The sequence below is a fragment of the Diaporthe amygdali genome (assembly GCF_026229845.1).
Source record: "Diaporthe amygdali strain CAA958 chromosome Unknown NODE_30_length_622097_cov_64_914702, whole genome shotgun sequence".
Lineage (NCBI taxonomy): Eukaryota > Fungi > Ascomycota > Sordariomycetes > Diaporthales > Diaporthaceae > Diaporthe > Diaporthe amygdali.
This window is the reverse complement of record NW_026517050.1, coordinates 215,354-230,139: the sequence shown is the minus strand read 5'-3', so window position 1 is coordinate 230,139 and position 14,786 is coordinate 215,354. Positions and strand designations below refer to the sequence as shown.

Here is a 14,786-nt window from a genome sequence, read left to right as displayed (position 1 = left end):
GAGGGACGCTCTTGCCATCATTTGATAGTACCCCTCAGATCCGAGTGTCGGTCTTACTCATGGTGCCAGTGTCTTCATGAATCCGGCTGGGAATGATGTCTACTCATCCAGGAGGAATACGTTGTGCTCCAGAGCACGAGCGTTGATCTGCGAATGAAGACATTAATTAGCCAATGATCAAACTCCAAGACAAAGAGTCGAAGAGATCTCAGGGAGCACTCACCACCTTGCTGCTCACGTTGCGCAGGTCAGTCACGCCGGCCTGGGCGCCGTCATGGACAGTCTCATTCTTCAGGATCTGGATCGCCTTCCTCACGCCGTCGACGCCGAAGCAGTTGGCGAACATGAACGGCCGGCCCATGCCGATCATCTTAACGCCCAGGGCGAGCAGCTTCAGAACGTCGGTTCCATACCGGATACCAGAGTCGGCCATGACATCCACAGTCGTGAACACCTGCGGCGCGTTGCGGTGGATCTCGTACGCGATCTCGAGCGAAGAAGGGCTGTGGTCTAGCTGGCGGCCGCCGTGGTTGCTGATCCAGATTGCAGGTGCGCCCTTCTCGATGGCCAGCAGCGCGTCCTCGACGGTGGTGATGCCCTTGGGGATGACGGGCAGCGAGGTACGGTTGCGGATCTGGTCGTATAGATCCCAGGTCAGCGCCGAGGTGACGCTGTTGGCGTTGGTGGTGTCGTAGCGCGCCGCGCGGTGACGAGTGGAGTCGCCGGGGGCGTCAATGGTCCAGACGAAAGCCTTCACGCCGGCAGCCTCAGCGCGAGCCATATTATCCCAGGTAACGCTGAGGTTGGAGTTGGAGTAAATCTGTTGGAAGATGACCTCTAATATGTGTTAATCGCTTGCTACGGAGCCTAGAATGGTGCATTCTGGAACATTCCAAAACACAATAGACAGGGAACCGTAAAAGGAGAAAATTTGTGCTCACGTTGGCCGTTCAGGGTGCCGTTGTGCTTCTGAGCCTGGATCTCCTCGATGGTCTTGGAGGCGTAGAGCGCTGCGACATAGAGAGTCTCCTCGGCGGCACTGGCGTCGACAAAGTTGAGCTCTCCCCGCTCTGGGTCAGCGTAGCCGGCACGAGCTGCCGGTGAGATGAAGAATGGGGCAGAGAAGTTGTAGCCCAGGAAGCTGGACGGCAGTGTCTCGCTGAGCTTGGAGACATCGTTCAGCTGACGGGGCCTGAACTTGACCTGGCTCCAGATCTCCAGGTTGTTACGGTACGACCATTCACCACCGTTTCCGGTGCGGTAGAAGGAGTATTGCTGGTTGCTCAGGTAATGACGGGCAGCCCAGTCAAAGTCGGGAATACCTCGCATATCCTTGAGCAGGGGCAGCTCGCCATCGGTGTAGTTGGTGCTATAGAGGTAGGTCTCGAGTCCCGTGTCCGGCTCCTCGAGGAACGGCCGCTCGGCCAGGACAGCGGCGACGAGGAGGCTAATTTGAAAGAGTGAACGCATTTTGTTAATGCCTACTGTATATACAAGCAAATGAGTGTAAATGCGGGACGAGCCTGGAGCAGAAGATCGGGACTGTCTTCCTCAGAATCAGTCCTCGTTGGGCACCTTATTAATCTTTCCCACGGGGCCCCAAACGCAACCGTGATCACCGCCGGCGTCCACTGCTCGCTTGCTTGCAAAGCATTATCAATCTTTGGCCCACGACATGAGTAATGCAAGAATGGATCCCGTTGTGTGCTCTCCTCCATTCTCAGTGCCACGATGCTCTGTATAGTGGCTTTCTTTGGGCCCCTTAATCGGCGCCTTGCATGACTTGAATGAGGGCTTTCAGCGGCCCGATTGGGCAATCCGAGACATACGGCCCCGTCAATTCTTGGATACGGCATGGTGGAGGTGGATTCCGCAAGACTGGCAACGGCCTATGAGAGCATTGCGACGGTAGGTTGTGACGGAGAGGCTCATCTCGCCGCTTGGTTGACTTCCTATATAAGCTTAATTGGGATCCACGACGATGCTACCCAATGATTACATCTCCCTTAGTGCATCTGTCAACAGGGAATGCATGCTCCTCCAACCATGTGAGTGAGTCCAGATGCGGGATACCTGCCTGATTAGTAGTTTTTTATCTACTTGTGCGTGGGATGAACCCAGAGCCAACAGTGTGCGCAGCCCTTGGCAACCAGCTTAGATATGCGCATTGCACCCGATGAACAATCTAACGGGGAGATTTCGCTTCCATTTGTTTCGAAACAAACGGGGACCGAGTTCGACTTCCTTATGCGGATGCCCTGGAAATTTTGGCCGGACCAATCAATCCGACACAGGGCGAGTATCTCGCCAAGGCCTGTGAAGGACTGGTTGATCCCATGATGCCATCAGCCCTGTCCGGACTTCGGATGATTACCGGTGACCCTCGAGGCGATCCAGGGCCAAGGAGCAGATTTTCAGGACGAGGCCAAGAGCTCTACGCGACCGAACAAGCTGCATGGGGTGCATGCAAGCGGATAGCGTCTCATGGCAACTGGGCCAGTTCCGATGAAGGATGAAAAAAATGTTTCGGTTACTTACTCGTGCAGCCGACTTGTCACAATTTGTAATTTTAGACAGCACGCGATGCCGAGGATCATGCATAATCAGATCTGATTAGATTATGGCTAGTACAAAAGGAACTCCTCAGTCTTTACCTGTCCAGCGACTTTACCTCTCTCGTCACGCTGCCCTCAACTCCAGATGTGCCGACCCAGGTCCCTCCTATTGTAGATGGTCACCTCCACGATGGCCCCCACTACTACCAGGTTGCCAATCATATGAGCGATAGTATTCGGATGAGTCATATGGGTTGACATGGTCAACTCCAGCATAGAAATTTGTCTCTATAGTTCGCTGGCCAACTGTTGCCAGAGTATATACCTTCGTGCTCTCGAAGACTGATGAACCTGTTCCGATTATAAGGCACATCGAAAACGGCTTTCTTCTTGTGTGGCGAAAATTAGTATATAACTTGAGTACTGGTTGGTACTGTGGCTTGATCCATTCGAGCCTTGGAAGCCCAGGACAGTAGAAAATATTCGGAAAGCTCCTCTTGATATCCAGAAGGCATGAATTCCGGTCGAATCAGTTAGAAAGTACATTGCACATCTTCAGTCATGTTCACTCATGTAGCTGGCCATCTAGTGGATGTGAAACCACTCTGTGTGTTGTATCAATTTGTTAAATATAAAATCACATTGGTATCTTTGTTACTACACGCGCATCGCAGAATTCCCGGCCAAATCAATCCCCACGGAAGCAAAAGGACGTCCAAGAAAAATTCGTCAAGGCCATGGCCGATTGTTCACCCATCACCTGTTGACCAGTTGACACCATCAGCTCATTCACTTCTTGAGTTCACCCAGCCTCTCCGCAGCTGCAAACTGAGCCTCCTCGGAGAGGTTGTCGTTGTGCATAGCACTGCATCTTGTCAGAATGATCGTCTTTGTGGTAGTGTGTAAGGAGAGAGTGAGAGACATACCCCTTCAGGCCAGCTTCGACGCGATCAAGGTCCTTGGTCTTGTTGCCATCCACGACAACTGTCAGGGAAAATGTCAGTACACACGATGGGCTCTACAGGGCTGGATCTACGTCGCTGCTTACGATTGAAGTTCTCCTTCAGGATCTCCTTGGAGTGATCCTTGGCCTCATCAGAGGTGTTGGGGTTGTGGAGGTTGGCCTTGTGGCCGGCGATGACATGAGCTTCAGTAGTCATTTTGGCGATGTTTTCTCGTAGGAAAGGAGGTGTGGGTACGCCGTGTCAAAGCAGTGATATTCTCTTGAGAGCTTGTGCTGTTTTCGTTGAGTTGAAATCGAGAGTGCAATAGAGGCGAGATGATGCAGGAGAGGGATGGGAAGATGTTGAGGTCTGAACTTTGGAAGAGGAAGTCCAGACTTTTATCAGAGAGCCATTTGTTCAGTGTTTCCCTGCAAACGCACCTTCCGTTATCTGTCGAGGCTCACTTTCAGCGTTGCTGCCTTGGACTGACGTCACTTGTTTACATGCACGTGTGGAAGTAGGCACGGTGCAAACTGCCGCAGACAGCAGACAGCAGCTGTTTGATGTGTGACAAAGACCCCAAGATGACGTCTAGCTGGGCACGCCTGGGTAACACCATGGCTCTCAAGGAGTCCCGCGTCACCGGTCATCTCGATGTTTTGGCGGGTTTTGGAGATGTCTCTTGACGGTCGTCCTAAGGCAAAAGCAAATATTACCATTCTGACGTCCATGTGTGGTCTGGAAGCCTGTGATCGACACCAAGCCCAGACAAACGTGACAATTCATTGGCCATCTGCCTGCTTGTAAACAAGAGGGGGGTCGCGTTTGACGTGGCGTAAGCGGCGCTATCCACGGGATGACATCTGCACGTCAATGCGTCCCACTGTGCCCCTTGTCCATCGCTGTTGATCAGGGTCTATTGACTAGGATCTATCTTGTGATAGTCAAATCGCGCCAGATGCTTTTGGGGAAATGCCAGGCCGCCAGGACACGATTTTGACGCGACATCACGTTAGCAAAAGACACATGTGGCAAGAAAGAAGCGTCAGTTCCTTACGTGAAATCCCATTATGTACATGAGAGGCATCATGAAACCAATCTTGCAGTCCGTGACTTTCACACTCCCTCCGCTAACTGGTTTTGACGGTTCTTAAGGTGTTTGATAATATATATATGTCGATGCACAGGGCCCTCGAACTCCATCTTCCTACCACCTTTCCTCAAAGATTGACAGGACTCAGGTACACTGGCAACGGCCCCTTGCGCCACAAGAAGTCAGCTCTCTGCTTGCCAATCCAGTCCGTCTCGGGCTCCACGAGCTCCATGTCAAAATTCAAGATCATACGTGCCAGAACAAGCCGCATCTCCGAGTAAGCGAGGTTTCTACCCAAACAATTTCTCGGACCGACATTGAAGGGCTGCAGTAAATCGAGTCGGTCGGCCGAGTATAGGCCAGTGTTGTTGGTGTATTTCATGTCTCCAGCATAGCGTGGCCCAGCAGAGTCCTCCTGCAGGAACCTTTCTGGTCGGTACTCCATAGGCCTCTCCCAGTGCTTCGAGTAGTGGAACATGGGCCAGTGCCACACAGCCACATCTGTTCCTCCCGGCACCATATGGCCCGCGATCGTGACGCCGCCCGATCCCTCCGGGACCGTTCGGAGGGGTCCGATCGGCACGGGTGGATACAGGCGCAGGGCTTCGTCCAGACAGGCGAGTAGGTATTTAAGCTCGAGGACCGAGGTCAGTGTGATTTCGGAGTCCGATGTAAATCGTGAGCGGACTTCTTGCTTCAGATTCTCCATGACCTGCGGATGCTTGCATAACAGGTAGGTCAGGCCGGCTAGGAGGGTCGCTGTGGTCTCGGAGCCGGCAATGAGCAGAGCGGCTGCGTTCCCAAGGATCTCGTCGTCTGAAAGATTCTGGAAGTGACACATTGTTCAGCATAGAATTTCGAGCCTTGTAAACAGCCAGCATCTAAAGATTCCTTACCCAAGCGTCCTTCTTCTGTAGTATCTTTTCGACAAGGTCCGGGTCTGCCATAGTCACTATGGGATTTATCGTCAGCTTAAAATCCATGCTAGGCTGCTTGATAAATTTGAAGCGTTGGATTGTGCTGTCTCTGATCCTTTCACGCGACCTGCGCCGTGACGAAAAGGGTCCTGCAAACAGAGCCCACTTCCATTGGAACCAAGAGTCTCTGACAAGAGATAATAACGGAGTTATGACTTCGTCAGTAAAGAGGTTTTAGGCGCTACTTACTGCCTACCCTGCGAACAACCTTCTCGGCGCTCACCTTCCGGTCTATATCACCCATGGACAACGTCAGCTCTGACCCAGCACTGCCGCCACAAGAATGAATTTTCTTGAGGATAGTAGAATTTCGGGTACACGTACGATGATTGCGGTTGGTGTTCATGAAGGCCCTCAGGAGCCGGTTGATCAACCCATCAAACCCCAAGTAAGCCAAGATCTGAAGGGGGATAAAGTCAAGAACAGTACCGTTCATGGCCTCGATCCAAGGGTCGCGCTCGGCACGGTCCAGGCACCCAGATGGCTCCCCAAAGGTCAGGTGGCTGATAATATCGACAGTCACCCAGTTGTACCACGCCGTCAAGTTCATCGGTTTTCTCCGCGCTGGAGCGGCCGCCTCCTCATCCGCCGATGACACGGAAAATCGCTTCAACTGCCCTATCAACGTGTCGGCATACCCCGTGATCACCGACTCCCGCGCTCTGAGGTTCTGGTCACTGAAGCCGTGACTCAGCACCCGCCTGACCAGCCCATGGTGAGCGCGGTCTTCCTCACTGATGATGTTGGGCAGGGTTCCTCGTGTCCGGTAGAATCTCCTGGCCTTAGGGAGCTCGAGAACGTTATGATTGTTGCCGACGCGATGGCCGTAGATGTCCTTCCAGGCGTCTGGGTGTGTGAAGGAGAGCTCATCTGGAGCGATGCGGATTACTGGCCCGTACTTCTCGTGCAAAGGAAGAAATGTGAATGTCAGGTCGCCGCGGGCCATGTGATAGAGATATGGTAGACGGGATGTCCGATAGATCAACGGGCCTGGGAAACCGGATAACGGGTGCAGAAAGGCATTGTAAAGTAGGCGCAAGAACGAGTAAATCAAAATCTAGGAATTTTAACAATGATCAGCTCATGCCTTCACGAGGAACTTTAGAAGCATTTACCGCAACAGTCACGATGCCGCCAACAGCGGCGTAGTCGGTGGGTAACATAATCACAATGAACGTTGGTGTTAGAGGTGTGTCTACGTCGATGTTATGATCGTGCGACATCTAAATGTCATTTTTCCACATCCATATTTATGTTATCAACTTCAAGAATTACTCCTCTTCGGACTATAGCCGATCAGGTTTGTTGATACCAAGTTGGGCCTATCGGGCCCATTAAATTTTGTGTCCAGATCATCGCTCGAAACAATTATCGCTATTTACTTGCGTCGGAAGTGATGGCGCTAATCAATAGTCAACAAAACAAAGTCGTATTATTGATATCGTGAGTCGCCTATATCCGACATTGTTACTATGAAGACTGGTGCGGGTAAGCAGGAAACAACATCAGATGATGACATCAAGGATTAACGCTTGATACCGTGGCCTTGCCCTTCAATTATTCCCGGCCATTCGCGAGTTTGATACGTGGATATAAATACGGAGTGTGTGTCCCATGTGGACATAATTGGAGGTCTAAACACCCCCAGGGCTAATAAAGTTTACGCCTAGAGGGTTCAATGGCACTTTGCCATTCGGCCCGCAGCGCAAGAAGCAGCGAAAGCAACCGTTCCAATTATTGTAATCTGATGCCGTCATGATGGGCTGACAGCGGAACAGAGACGGTGAAAATCGCCGAAGAATGCAACAGAATTACGTATGCCGTCAATAAATACCCAGGAGCAGACATATAGACCGCATGCGAGAGACCAAGATACAAGAGCAATGGATAGAGATGGATAGATGGAGCCGTCGGCAAATTTAGCCTTGACATATCAGTAGCAGTGCGAGTTACAAACTCTTTTGTTGACGGTTGATAATATATATGATAGTCATCACTGATCTTGCACAAGGAGGCGTGACATTGAATCTTTTCAGTGCTACATTGCCGCTCTCCATCGAATTCCTAGAATTGAGTTGCCACAAAGTCCGAAAGTGAATAGAATTGTATCGAGTAGTTCACCAAAGTAGTCTAATATGGAAAATATGACACAACCCTGGCCCTTATCGTTGCCCTTCAGGTGAGGTGCATGATATTTCAAGTCGCCGACGGTTGATTGATTCACTCTCGTCGATCCGCACCCTTCAGCCCGTTCACGCCAATCTTGAGGAATTCAACATCTTCAGCAATTGTCTTTCTGATCTCATCGGATTTCAACTCGTCAACGTCCCATGAAGCCCAGACGAAACGCCCATGCAGGAATCGAGCCTCAGGAGAGGCGAGCCACACAGCCTCGGAGCCGGCGAGCGAGACATCATCGAAGGGCAAAACAGTGTCTGAAATCCCAGCGTCTTCCCATCCGCCTGCGTAGATAACACCAGGATGGTAGCTAACGACCTGCAGCTTCTCAGGATCGGCCTGAGCAGCAATCTGCTGGATCAGGAGCGTGCCGGCGTTCTTGGTCAGGCCATAGGCTGGAACCTTTGATGAAATGATAAGCACGGATTCGTCCATCATGTGTATAGCTTGTGTGGCGACGTTGATGAGGACCTTTGGCTTGTCACCGCCCTGCTTTACGAAGGCCTCGGACAACATCAGCGGCCCGCGAACGTTGGCTTCGAACATGGACCAGACTTCGTCGGACCCTAGATCGAAAAGTGGTGTCACGGGTGAGAATTTGGCCGCATTGAGAACTAGGACGTCAACTTCAATGCCCTTGTCCTTGAAGCCCGACCACAATGCCGCGATCCCAGCCTTATCCGTGACGTCAAGAGTCTGGTGAAGAACTTGGGTTGCCTTTCCAGCCTTCTTCGCTACCTCCTCGATCGCCTTAGCCGCATCGGCGAGAACGTTGGCTCTCCGACCAACAATGATGACAGTCTCGGCACCTGCCAGAGCGAAAGACTTCCCAATTGAAAGACCGATTCCAGTACCACCTCCTGTGATGAGGACAGTACGGCCAGCCTGGCTGAGCTCAGGACGCGTGGGATCGATTGAAGGATACGAGGTTCGATGGGTTGTCTTTGTGAAATTCGTCGAGAGACCGGCGCCCTGCTCGAGAGTCTTCTTAAGAAGGTATTCGAATTGTTCAGCCATGTTTGACACAATGTGAGGTAATAGAATTTCTCAGATGAGTATATAAATAATACACTTGCAATTTATTTATATGTAGCTAAGATGGAATTGCTTGCATGTGCCAATGATTCGATATCCTGGTCTCTTCTGGGAGTGAGCTCTCGATGCCGTCTTATATCCTCACCGATGTCCATCTCAACCGTCCACTCGGCCACATTCTGAAACTCGGTCCATGGATTCGTCCACGCGGTAGAACAAGATTCTGACAAATTGGTCCGTCGCGTTTAGGGTCGGTAATCCAGAGGTGGCTTATCTGCTCAATCTCCGTTGAGTACATGTGGTCTGTTCTTGGCGCAGAGGAAGAGACTGGCTTTACCATTGCGACTGGTGCCCAGAGGCATGCGGGCACCGTTCCGAAACGGGTTTGGCGTCCGCTTCCTTCACACTTCGTTGCTGACAGGTTTCGTTGCCGTTCTGTAACTGTTTGTCCGCTCGGGAGCGGCAGCGCTGACAAACGGGCGGCTCCTTACGACAGCTTCATCTGTCTACTGTCCGCAACGCCCGATTCCCCCCAAAAGCCTATTTGCAGCAGTGTAACATTCGCACAATGACTCCGATCGACATGACGATTGAGAGCAAAGCTTGTCATGCATGCGCCCGAGCCAAGCGGAAATGCGAGAGACAGATCCCAACGTGCAGTCGGTGTCAATCCAGAGGCACCCACTGTGAATATCCCTCTGCCGCTTATCAGCCCTTCGACCGGACTCAAATCCGCGACCAACAGGTCGCCGTCTCGGATGAACCATTGTCCCATCTTCTTTTTGGTCTCTCCGATGACGTGATGTCTGTTGACGACTATCTCCCCCACGACTTGGGCACGATCATCGGGAATCCCAACAGTATCGAGCCGAATCCCAAACCCCAGTCTCATCCACTGCCTTGGTATCTGGAAGAAGACTCATGGGATATTGATCACCTGTCATCACATAGCAATGCACCTTTCTGCAGCGTCGTCCTAAGCAGCTATATTGAAAACGTCAATGACTGGCTGGCCCGCTGGGTCGACACAGGAGCCTGTCCTTTCATTCACCAACGAACTTACACACACCATATTCCACGATGTGTTCAAGACGCATACACTGCATTGTCAACTTACCAAAATATGAAAAAGTCAAATAAGGCGATCATAACGACGCTTCTAGAGCAGAGAATCAGACAGCTGCTAGCTGATCAGCCGAGCCCGCCCCCAGGGGCTAGCAGTGATGAAGTTGTAGGAGCGGCACTAAGCACCTTCGAGCACCTCGCTCGTGTTCACGCTCTTCTCACATACCAAATCATTTGCTTGTATGACGGGGATATCCGACTACGGCACATTGCTGAGACACAGATACCGACTTTGAATTCATGGTTGCGGCAACTTATATGGTCTGCCCAGAGTAGTGCTGCCCATGGGCCAGAAACGTTCATCTCATCTCTCGTCACGCCTCCCGACCAGCAAAATCCTCTCATGAAGGCGAACACAGCTGAACAGAACGGTGGCAACGATGGCGTGGAACACGTGACCCTCGCGGGGCCTCTCCTGTCCCAGGAAGACACAGCTTGGTACGCGTGGCTATTCGCCGAAACTATCCGCCGGACATGGCTGGTCGCATCCTGCGTGCAGACCATCTATCTCACTTTGCAAGTCCGCTGGGCACCATGCCCCGGTGGTCTACCCTTTACCACGCGCAAAGATGTATTTGAGGCAAGGTCCTCATTCGCTTGGAGTGCCCACTGCGAAGGGCACAAACAAGGCACTGACTTTGTTCGGAGGCATGGACATCGGCTGTTTGAGGAGAGGAGGCCAGAAGATATAGATGAGTTCACGGTGCGCTTGTTGGAGATTAGCTATGGCCTAGAGAGGATGGAGCGGTGGAAATTTGGGAAGTGAATGAGGCCATCGGAAGGCGTGTGGTTGGGAACCAGTGCGCATGCATTGAAGGATATCATCGTTTGATGACGACTCTGAGCTATAGAGAGAGCTATATGTCTATTTAATTATTGTAATTACTAGAATTAAACTTTTCGCGCTCTAACTTCCTCCACAGCGGCCAATATTACCTCCAAGCCCTGCGCAAGAACCTGGCAAGCACTAAGTTTCCATCATTTTTTGTATTGTTGTTGCCTCCGTATAGAATTACGTACAATGAACGGATCCGTCCGAGTGTGTGTGGCAATTCTGCGGACCATTAGCAACAATGTGGCAGTCATCGGCAAAGCACGTGACTTACCTCTGGCAGGGCAGTCTCCGAGGCAGCTGTTTCCGTGCTCGAAGCCGTGGTAGTACTAGTCGCACTAGCAGTGGCCGAAGAAGCATCTGTCGATGAGACGGTCTGAGAAGAGCTCGTCTCTGTGCTTGGCGGGCCGCTTGGTCCGGGACATCCTTCACCAGGGAGGATGATGTCGTATGCATACACATCCAGAGCAAAGTACTGCAGCCCATCAGAGTCATGCGTGCTGTTCGGGCTGTTGCTGGTAGCAGATTCGATGATACCCTCGTACCCCTCAGAATAGTGGTCGATATATTCCTGGCCGAACGCGGGAACATGGTAGAGACGGTGTAATAAGTCGGATGCCCAGTAGAGCAAGCGGGAGTGTTCTCGGACATTGTAGCCTCGCGCGCAGAGTGTAGAGAGTGGCCGGCGCTCAAAGAACGATGTAGGGCAAATGACTGTCTCCTCGGTTGCGTTGTCGCCGCGCCAGTGACCAGCCCAAGCTTTAACATGGTTTTAGCCTTGTGCTAACAGTATCTGGGAACATTAACTATACTTACTGGGCATAGACGCACAGTTCCCGTCCGGATCATCGCAACGGAAAAGAGCATTTGCCTTGTTCCCATTCACGATGATGTCGAAAGCACCGATGACTTCGGCTGTTGGTGAATTTCCAAAGTACTTGCGATAGAACTCACTGCTGCTTCCCCAGCGGTTGACATGATCTTTCGCATGTTGGGCGAGCTGCACCGCCTCGTCAAGACCTTGACGAAGCTGATGAGCTTGTGAGGCATTGCAGCTGGGATGAACCCGAAATTCGGTAATGCCTCCGGCGTTCCATGGCTGCTGCTCAGTGACCTCGAAAGCAGCTTGTCTTCCTTCGAGAGATGTCGGAGCTGCTGACACGGCGGTCAGAGCGGACAAAACCAGAACCAACGGAGAAACCATAGCTGTATTATGTGACCAAGCTTAGAGATATTGACTGAGGTTGATCAACGACTCTATCATCCATCTATTGTTCGTATCAACGAAAGACTGAGAACATTTTATATAATGCTAGAACGCGAATATTGGAGAGTCACTCCAGCTCTTCATGAGGGGATCGCCGGCGCCCACCTTCACCCAAGATCGTGACCATGCCAAAAGCAGGGACATTGTCATCCAACGACCTTGGCGAGAACCTTGATGGTTCTGCCAAAAGTGAAGAGATTTTCTATAGAATTCCGTGTGAGGAGGGGCGGAGAGAGCAGCGTTCGGAAAACCACGCCTTTCATTACGCACCACACGAAGATGTTGGCTCGACAGAGTCATCGCAGGGCTGCAGACCAAGAACCCCGCCTAGTCTCCACTCAGACGATCACCCGATGACGGAGTAGTATAATTCAGGCATGCAGGAAACATCATGCTCATTCCTTCAAAAAAGCCACACACGAGCTGCGCAGAAAATGACGCTGCAGAAAGAGAGAGAGGCAAGGGCGGCCGCGCCGAGGCTCGCTAGGCCGCAGGTGGGCTCGAGAGAAGAAAAATACCAGCCCCCACTTTGCGGGCGTGTTGTGGGAGAGTATTGATTACATTCCTGCACTTCAGCAAACCAATACGTTATGAATGATATCGAATGCTGGTGTCGAGGTTTGCCGCCAAGCAAGAAACGCCGAGCAACGACCCCCGTTATTTACTTGGCGATGCGGCGCAACTAGAACTAACGAAAGATCATCCCACCGCCTGTCCATCAAGGTTCTCGGACATGCTCGTACTAGGGCTGGGCAAAATTGACTAGGCGATTTCTCACGGCCCCCTCCCCCAGGAAACCACGGCCGAGGGAATCGGGTACGTATTTTATAGGACCGGGCCATCAGTCGTTGATGCTCACAGGGAAGTGGATTGCTGCACCCAATCCGCCGACAAGATGTTGTCTCTGAGAGAAATTTGCACAAACTCTTTGCTATGGACCATTTCCATATCTCTCGTGAGCGGCCAAAGAACGACATACACAGGTTGCCACAACCACACGGAAACTTCTGTTGCCGTTGAGTATTGTTACGGTCCGGATGGCGCAGAGACAGCTCGTGCCACACATGCCGTCACTGTGGCTACCAGCCTCCCCGAAAGCGTGAGCGCTTCAGCGACTGCAGAGGCCCAAACCACTGCTGTGACAGGATGCCATAGCCACGAAACAGCAGTGTTTTGCATCAACGGGGCGGGCGACGAGGTGCACGTTGAGGCTACTCCGACAGGAGAAGTCCCTCCAGCGTACACTGGCTGCCATGCGCATGGCGCTGAGATGTAAGCAGGCAATTTGCTTTACTTTTCTTTTCTTTCATTCTTCCGTTTGATATACTGATGATTATTCAGGTACTGTATGGACCCAGCCGGCAACGACGTCACAGTCCATGCCGAGGGTGAAGAGGCCGCAGAAGAAGGGCATACAGATGCACATGGAGAATCGGAGGGGCAGAGCTGCCATTTCCATGCAGGTGTTGAGTATGTTCCATCTGATTTGCTGTTTGATTCCTAATGCTCACAGTAGCTCCAGGCATTGTGTCGGCGGGAGCGAAGAAGTCTCTTGCGGCCTTCGCGAGCGCGAGTACAACGTAGGACTGCGAATCGGGTCGCTGTTCATAGTCCTCGTTACCAGTGCTATCGGTGTGCTCGCCCCCTTACTCTTACACAAGCTCGTGATCGGCAAGATTGGAGCGACTGTCTTGATGGCCGTCAAGCAGTTTGGCACTGGCGTAATCATCTCTACCGCCTTCATCCACGTGAGTCCATAGGCTCCAAGACATCCTCTGGCATTTTTTCGTCCTGCTCATTGCTTGTAGCTATACACCCATGCACAGTTGATGTTCACAAACGATTGCATCGGTGAGCTCTCGTACGAGGCAACCACCAGCGCCATAGTCATGGTCGGCATCTTCCTCTCGTTCCTGGTCGAGTATGTCGGCCTCCGTATCGTCGCTGCGCACGCTGCCCGGCACCCTAAAACGTCTACGACAGAGACGTTCGGAGAGCGAAATAAGGCCAATTCGAATACCCCACCCCCTGAACAGAACCGAAACGCCTTCGTATCGCTCGACCACCATCATGTCGGGCCCAATAGCCATCTATCCGTTTTGGTCATGGAAGCTGGAATTCTTTTCCACAGCGTTCTGATTGGCCTCACGCTCGTTGTTGCTGGGGACTCGTTCTACCAAACACTGCTCATAGTGATAGTCTTCCACCAGTTTTTTGAAGGTCTTGCCCTAGGGGCCCGAATCTCTCTGTTGCCGGGCTCTATCTTCCCTTCGAAGCTTGTCATGGCTACTGCCTTCGCTCTGATTACTCCAATTGGGATGGCGATCGGTATTGGCGTACTAGACACGTTCAACGGAAACAATCCTAGCACGGTCATTACTTTCGGTACGCTAGATGCCCTGTCTGCGGGTATCCTCATTTGGGTCGGAGTCGTCGATATGTGGGCAAGAGACTGGGTCATCGAAGGTGGCGAGCTTCTGTCGAGCGGCATCTTGAAGACACTTGGTGCCGGGGCTTCGCTCTGCGCTGGTATCGTACTGATGGGTGTCCTTGGGAAGTGGGCTTAGCTCATTCCTCTTCATCCTCCTCTTCAGCCACCTCTGTACCTATATGTCGCCGAAATATAGTAACATGGCGGACTGTGATGGAAATACTCTAGATTGCATCGGTGGCACCACGCCTTGATCAATAATTTCTCATCAAATTATGAAATACGTGCGGAGTAATGTACAAATACTTCGGCGGGACCAATCGCCCTCCGAATATGAGCATCCTTGAGT

General features: G+C 51.9%; 7 protein-coding genes across 7 annotated transcripts; 2 read left to right on the top strand and 5 right to left on the bottom strand.

Moving 5' to 3' along the window:
• Positions 1-99: 99 nt before the first annotated feature.
• On the bottom strand, positions 100-1,470 carry J7T55_014145 (uncharacterized protein; the record flags this gene model as incomplete). The annotated part of the gene is made up of 3 exons (XM_053132196.1): positions 100-147; positions 224-837; positions 942-1,470. The coding sequence occupies 3 exons, from the start codon at positions 1,468-1,470 to the stop codon at positions 100-102; spliced, it is 1,191 nt and encodes a 396-aa protein (XP_052989746.1).
• A 1,874-nt stretch (positions 1,471-3,344) lies between these two features.
• On the bottom strand, positions 3,345-3,715 carry J7T55_014144 (conidiation-specific protein 6; the record flags this gene model as incomplete). The annotated part of the gene is made up of 3 exons (XM_053132195.1): positions 3,345-3,420; positions 3,482-3,539; positions 3,604-3,715. The coding sequence occupies 3 exons, from the start codon at positions 3,713-3,715 to the stop codon at positions 3,345-3,347; spliced, it is 246 nt and encodes an 81-aa protein (XP_052989745.1).
• A 1,004-nt stretch (positions 3,716-4,719) lies between these two features.
• J7T55_014143 (uncharacterized protein) lies at positions 4,720-6,732 on the bottom strand (the record flags this gene model as incomplete). Its single annotated transcript, XM_053132194.1, has 5 exons — positions 4,720-5,418; positions 5,489-5,544; positions 5,759-5,800; positions 5,894-6,626; positions 6,685-6,732. The coding sequence occupies 5 exons, from the start codon at positions 6,730-6,732 to the stop codon at positions 4,720-4,722; spliced, it is 1,578 nt and encodes a 525-aa protein (XP_052989744.1).
• Positions 6,733-7,789: 1,057 nt separating this feature from the next.
• Positions 7,790-8,764, bottom strand: J7T55_014142 (uncharacterized protein; the record flags this gene model as incomplete). The annotated part of the gene is made up of 1 exon (XM_053132193.1): positions 7,790-8,764. The coding sequence occupies one exon, from the start codon at positions 8,762-8,764 to the stop codon at positions 7,790-7,792; it is 975 nt and encodes a 324-aa protein (XP_052989743.1).
• A 586-nt stretch (positions 8,765-9,350) lies between these two features.
• J7T55_014141 (uncharacterized protein) lies at positions 9,351-10,673 on the top strand (the record flags this gene model as incomplete). Its single annotated transcript, XM_053132192.1, has 1 exon — positions 9,351-10,673. One exon carries the CDS (start codon positions 9,351-9,353, stop codon positions 10,671-10,673), a length of 1,323 nt encoding a protein of 440 aa, XP_052989742.1.
• A 246-nt stretch (positions 10,674-10,919) lies between these two features.
• Positions 10,920-11,943, bottom strand: J7T55_014140 (uncharacterized protein; the record flags this gene model as incomplete). Its single annotated transcript, XM_053132191.1, has 3 exons — positions 10,920-10,961; positions 11,014-11,498; positions 11,556-11,943. The coding sequence occupies 3 exons, from the start codon at positions 11,941-11,943 to the stop codon at positions 10,920-10,922; spliced, it is 915 nt and encodes a 304-aa protein (XP_052989741.1).
• A 958-nt stretch (positions 11,944-12,901) lies between these two features.
• Positions 12,902-14,573, top strand: J7T55_014139 (zip zinc; the record flags this gene model as incomplete). The annotated part of the gene is made up of 4 exons (XM_053132190.1): positions 12,902-13,278; positions 13,348-13,476; positions 13,529-13,754; positions 13,833-14,573. 4 exons carry the CDS (start codon positions 12,902-12,904, stop codon positions 14,571-14,573), a joined length of 1,473 nt encoding a protein of 490 aa, XP_052989740.1.
• Positions 14,574-14,786: the final 213 nt, after the last annotated feature.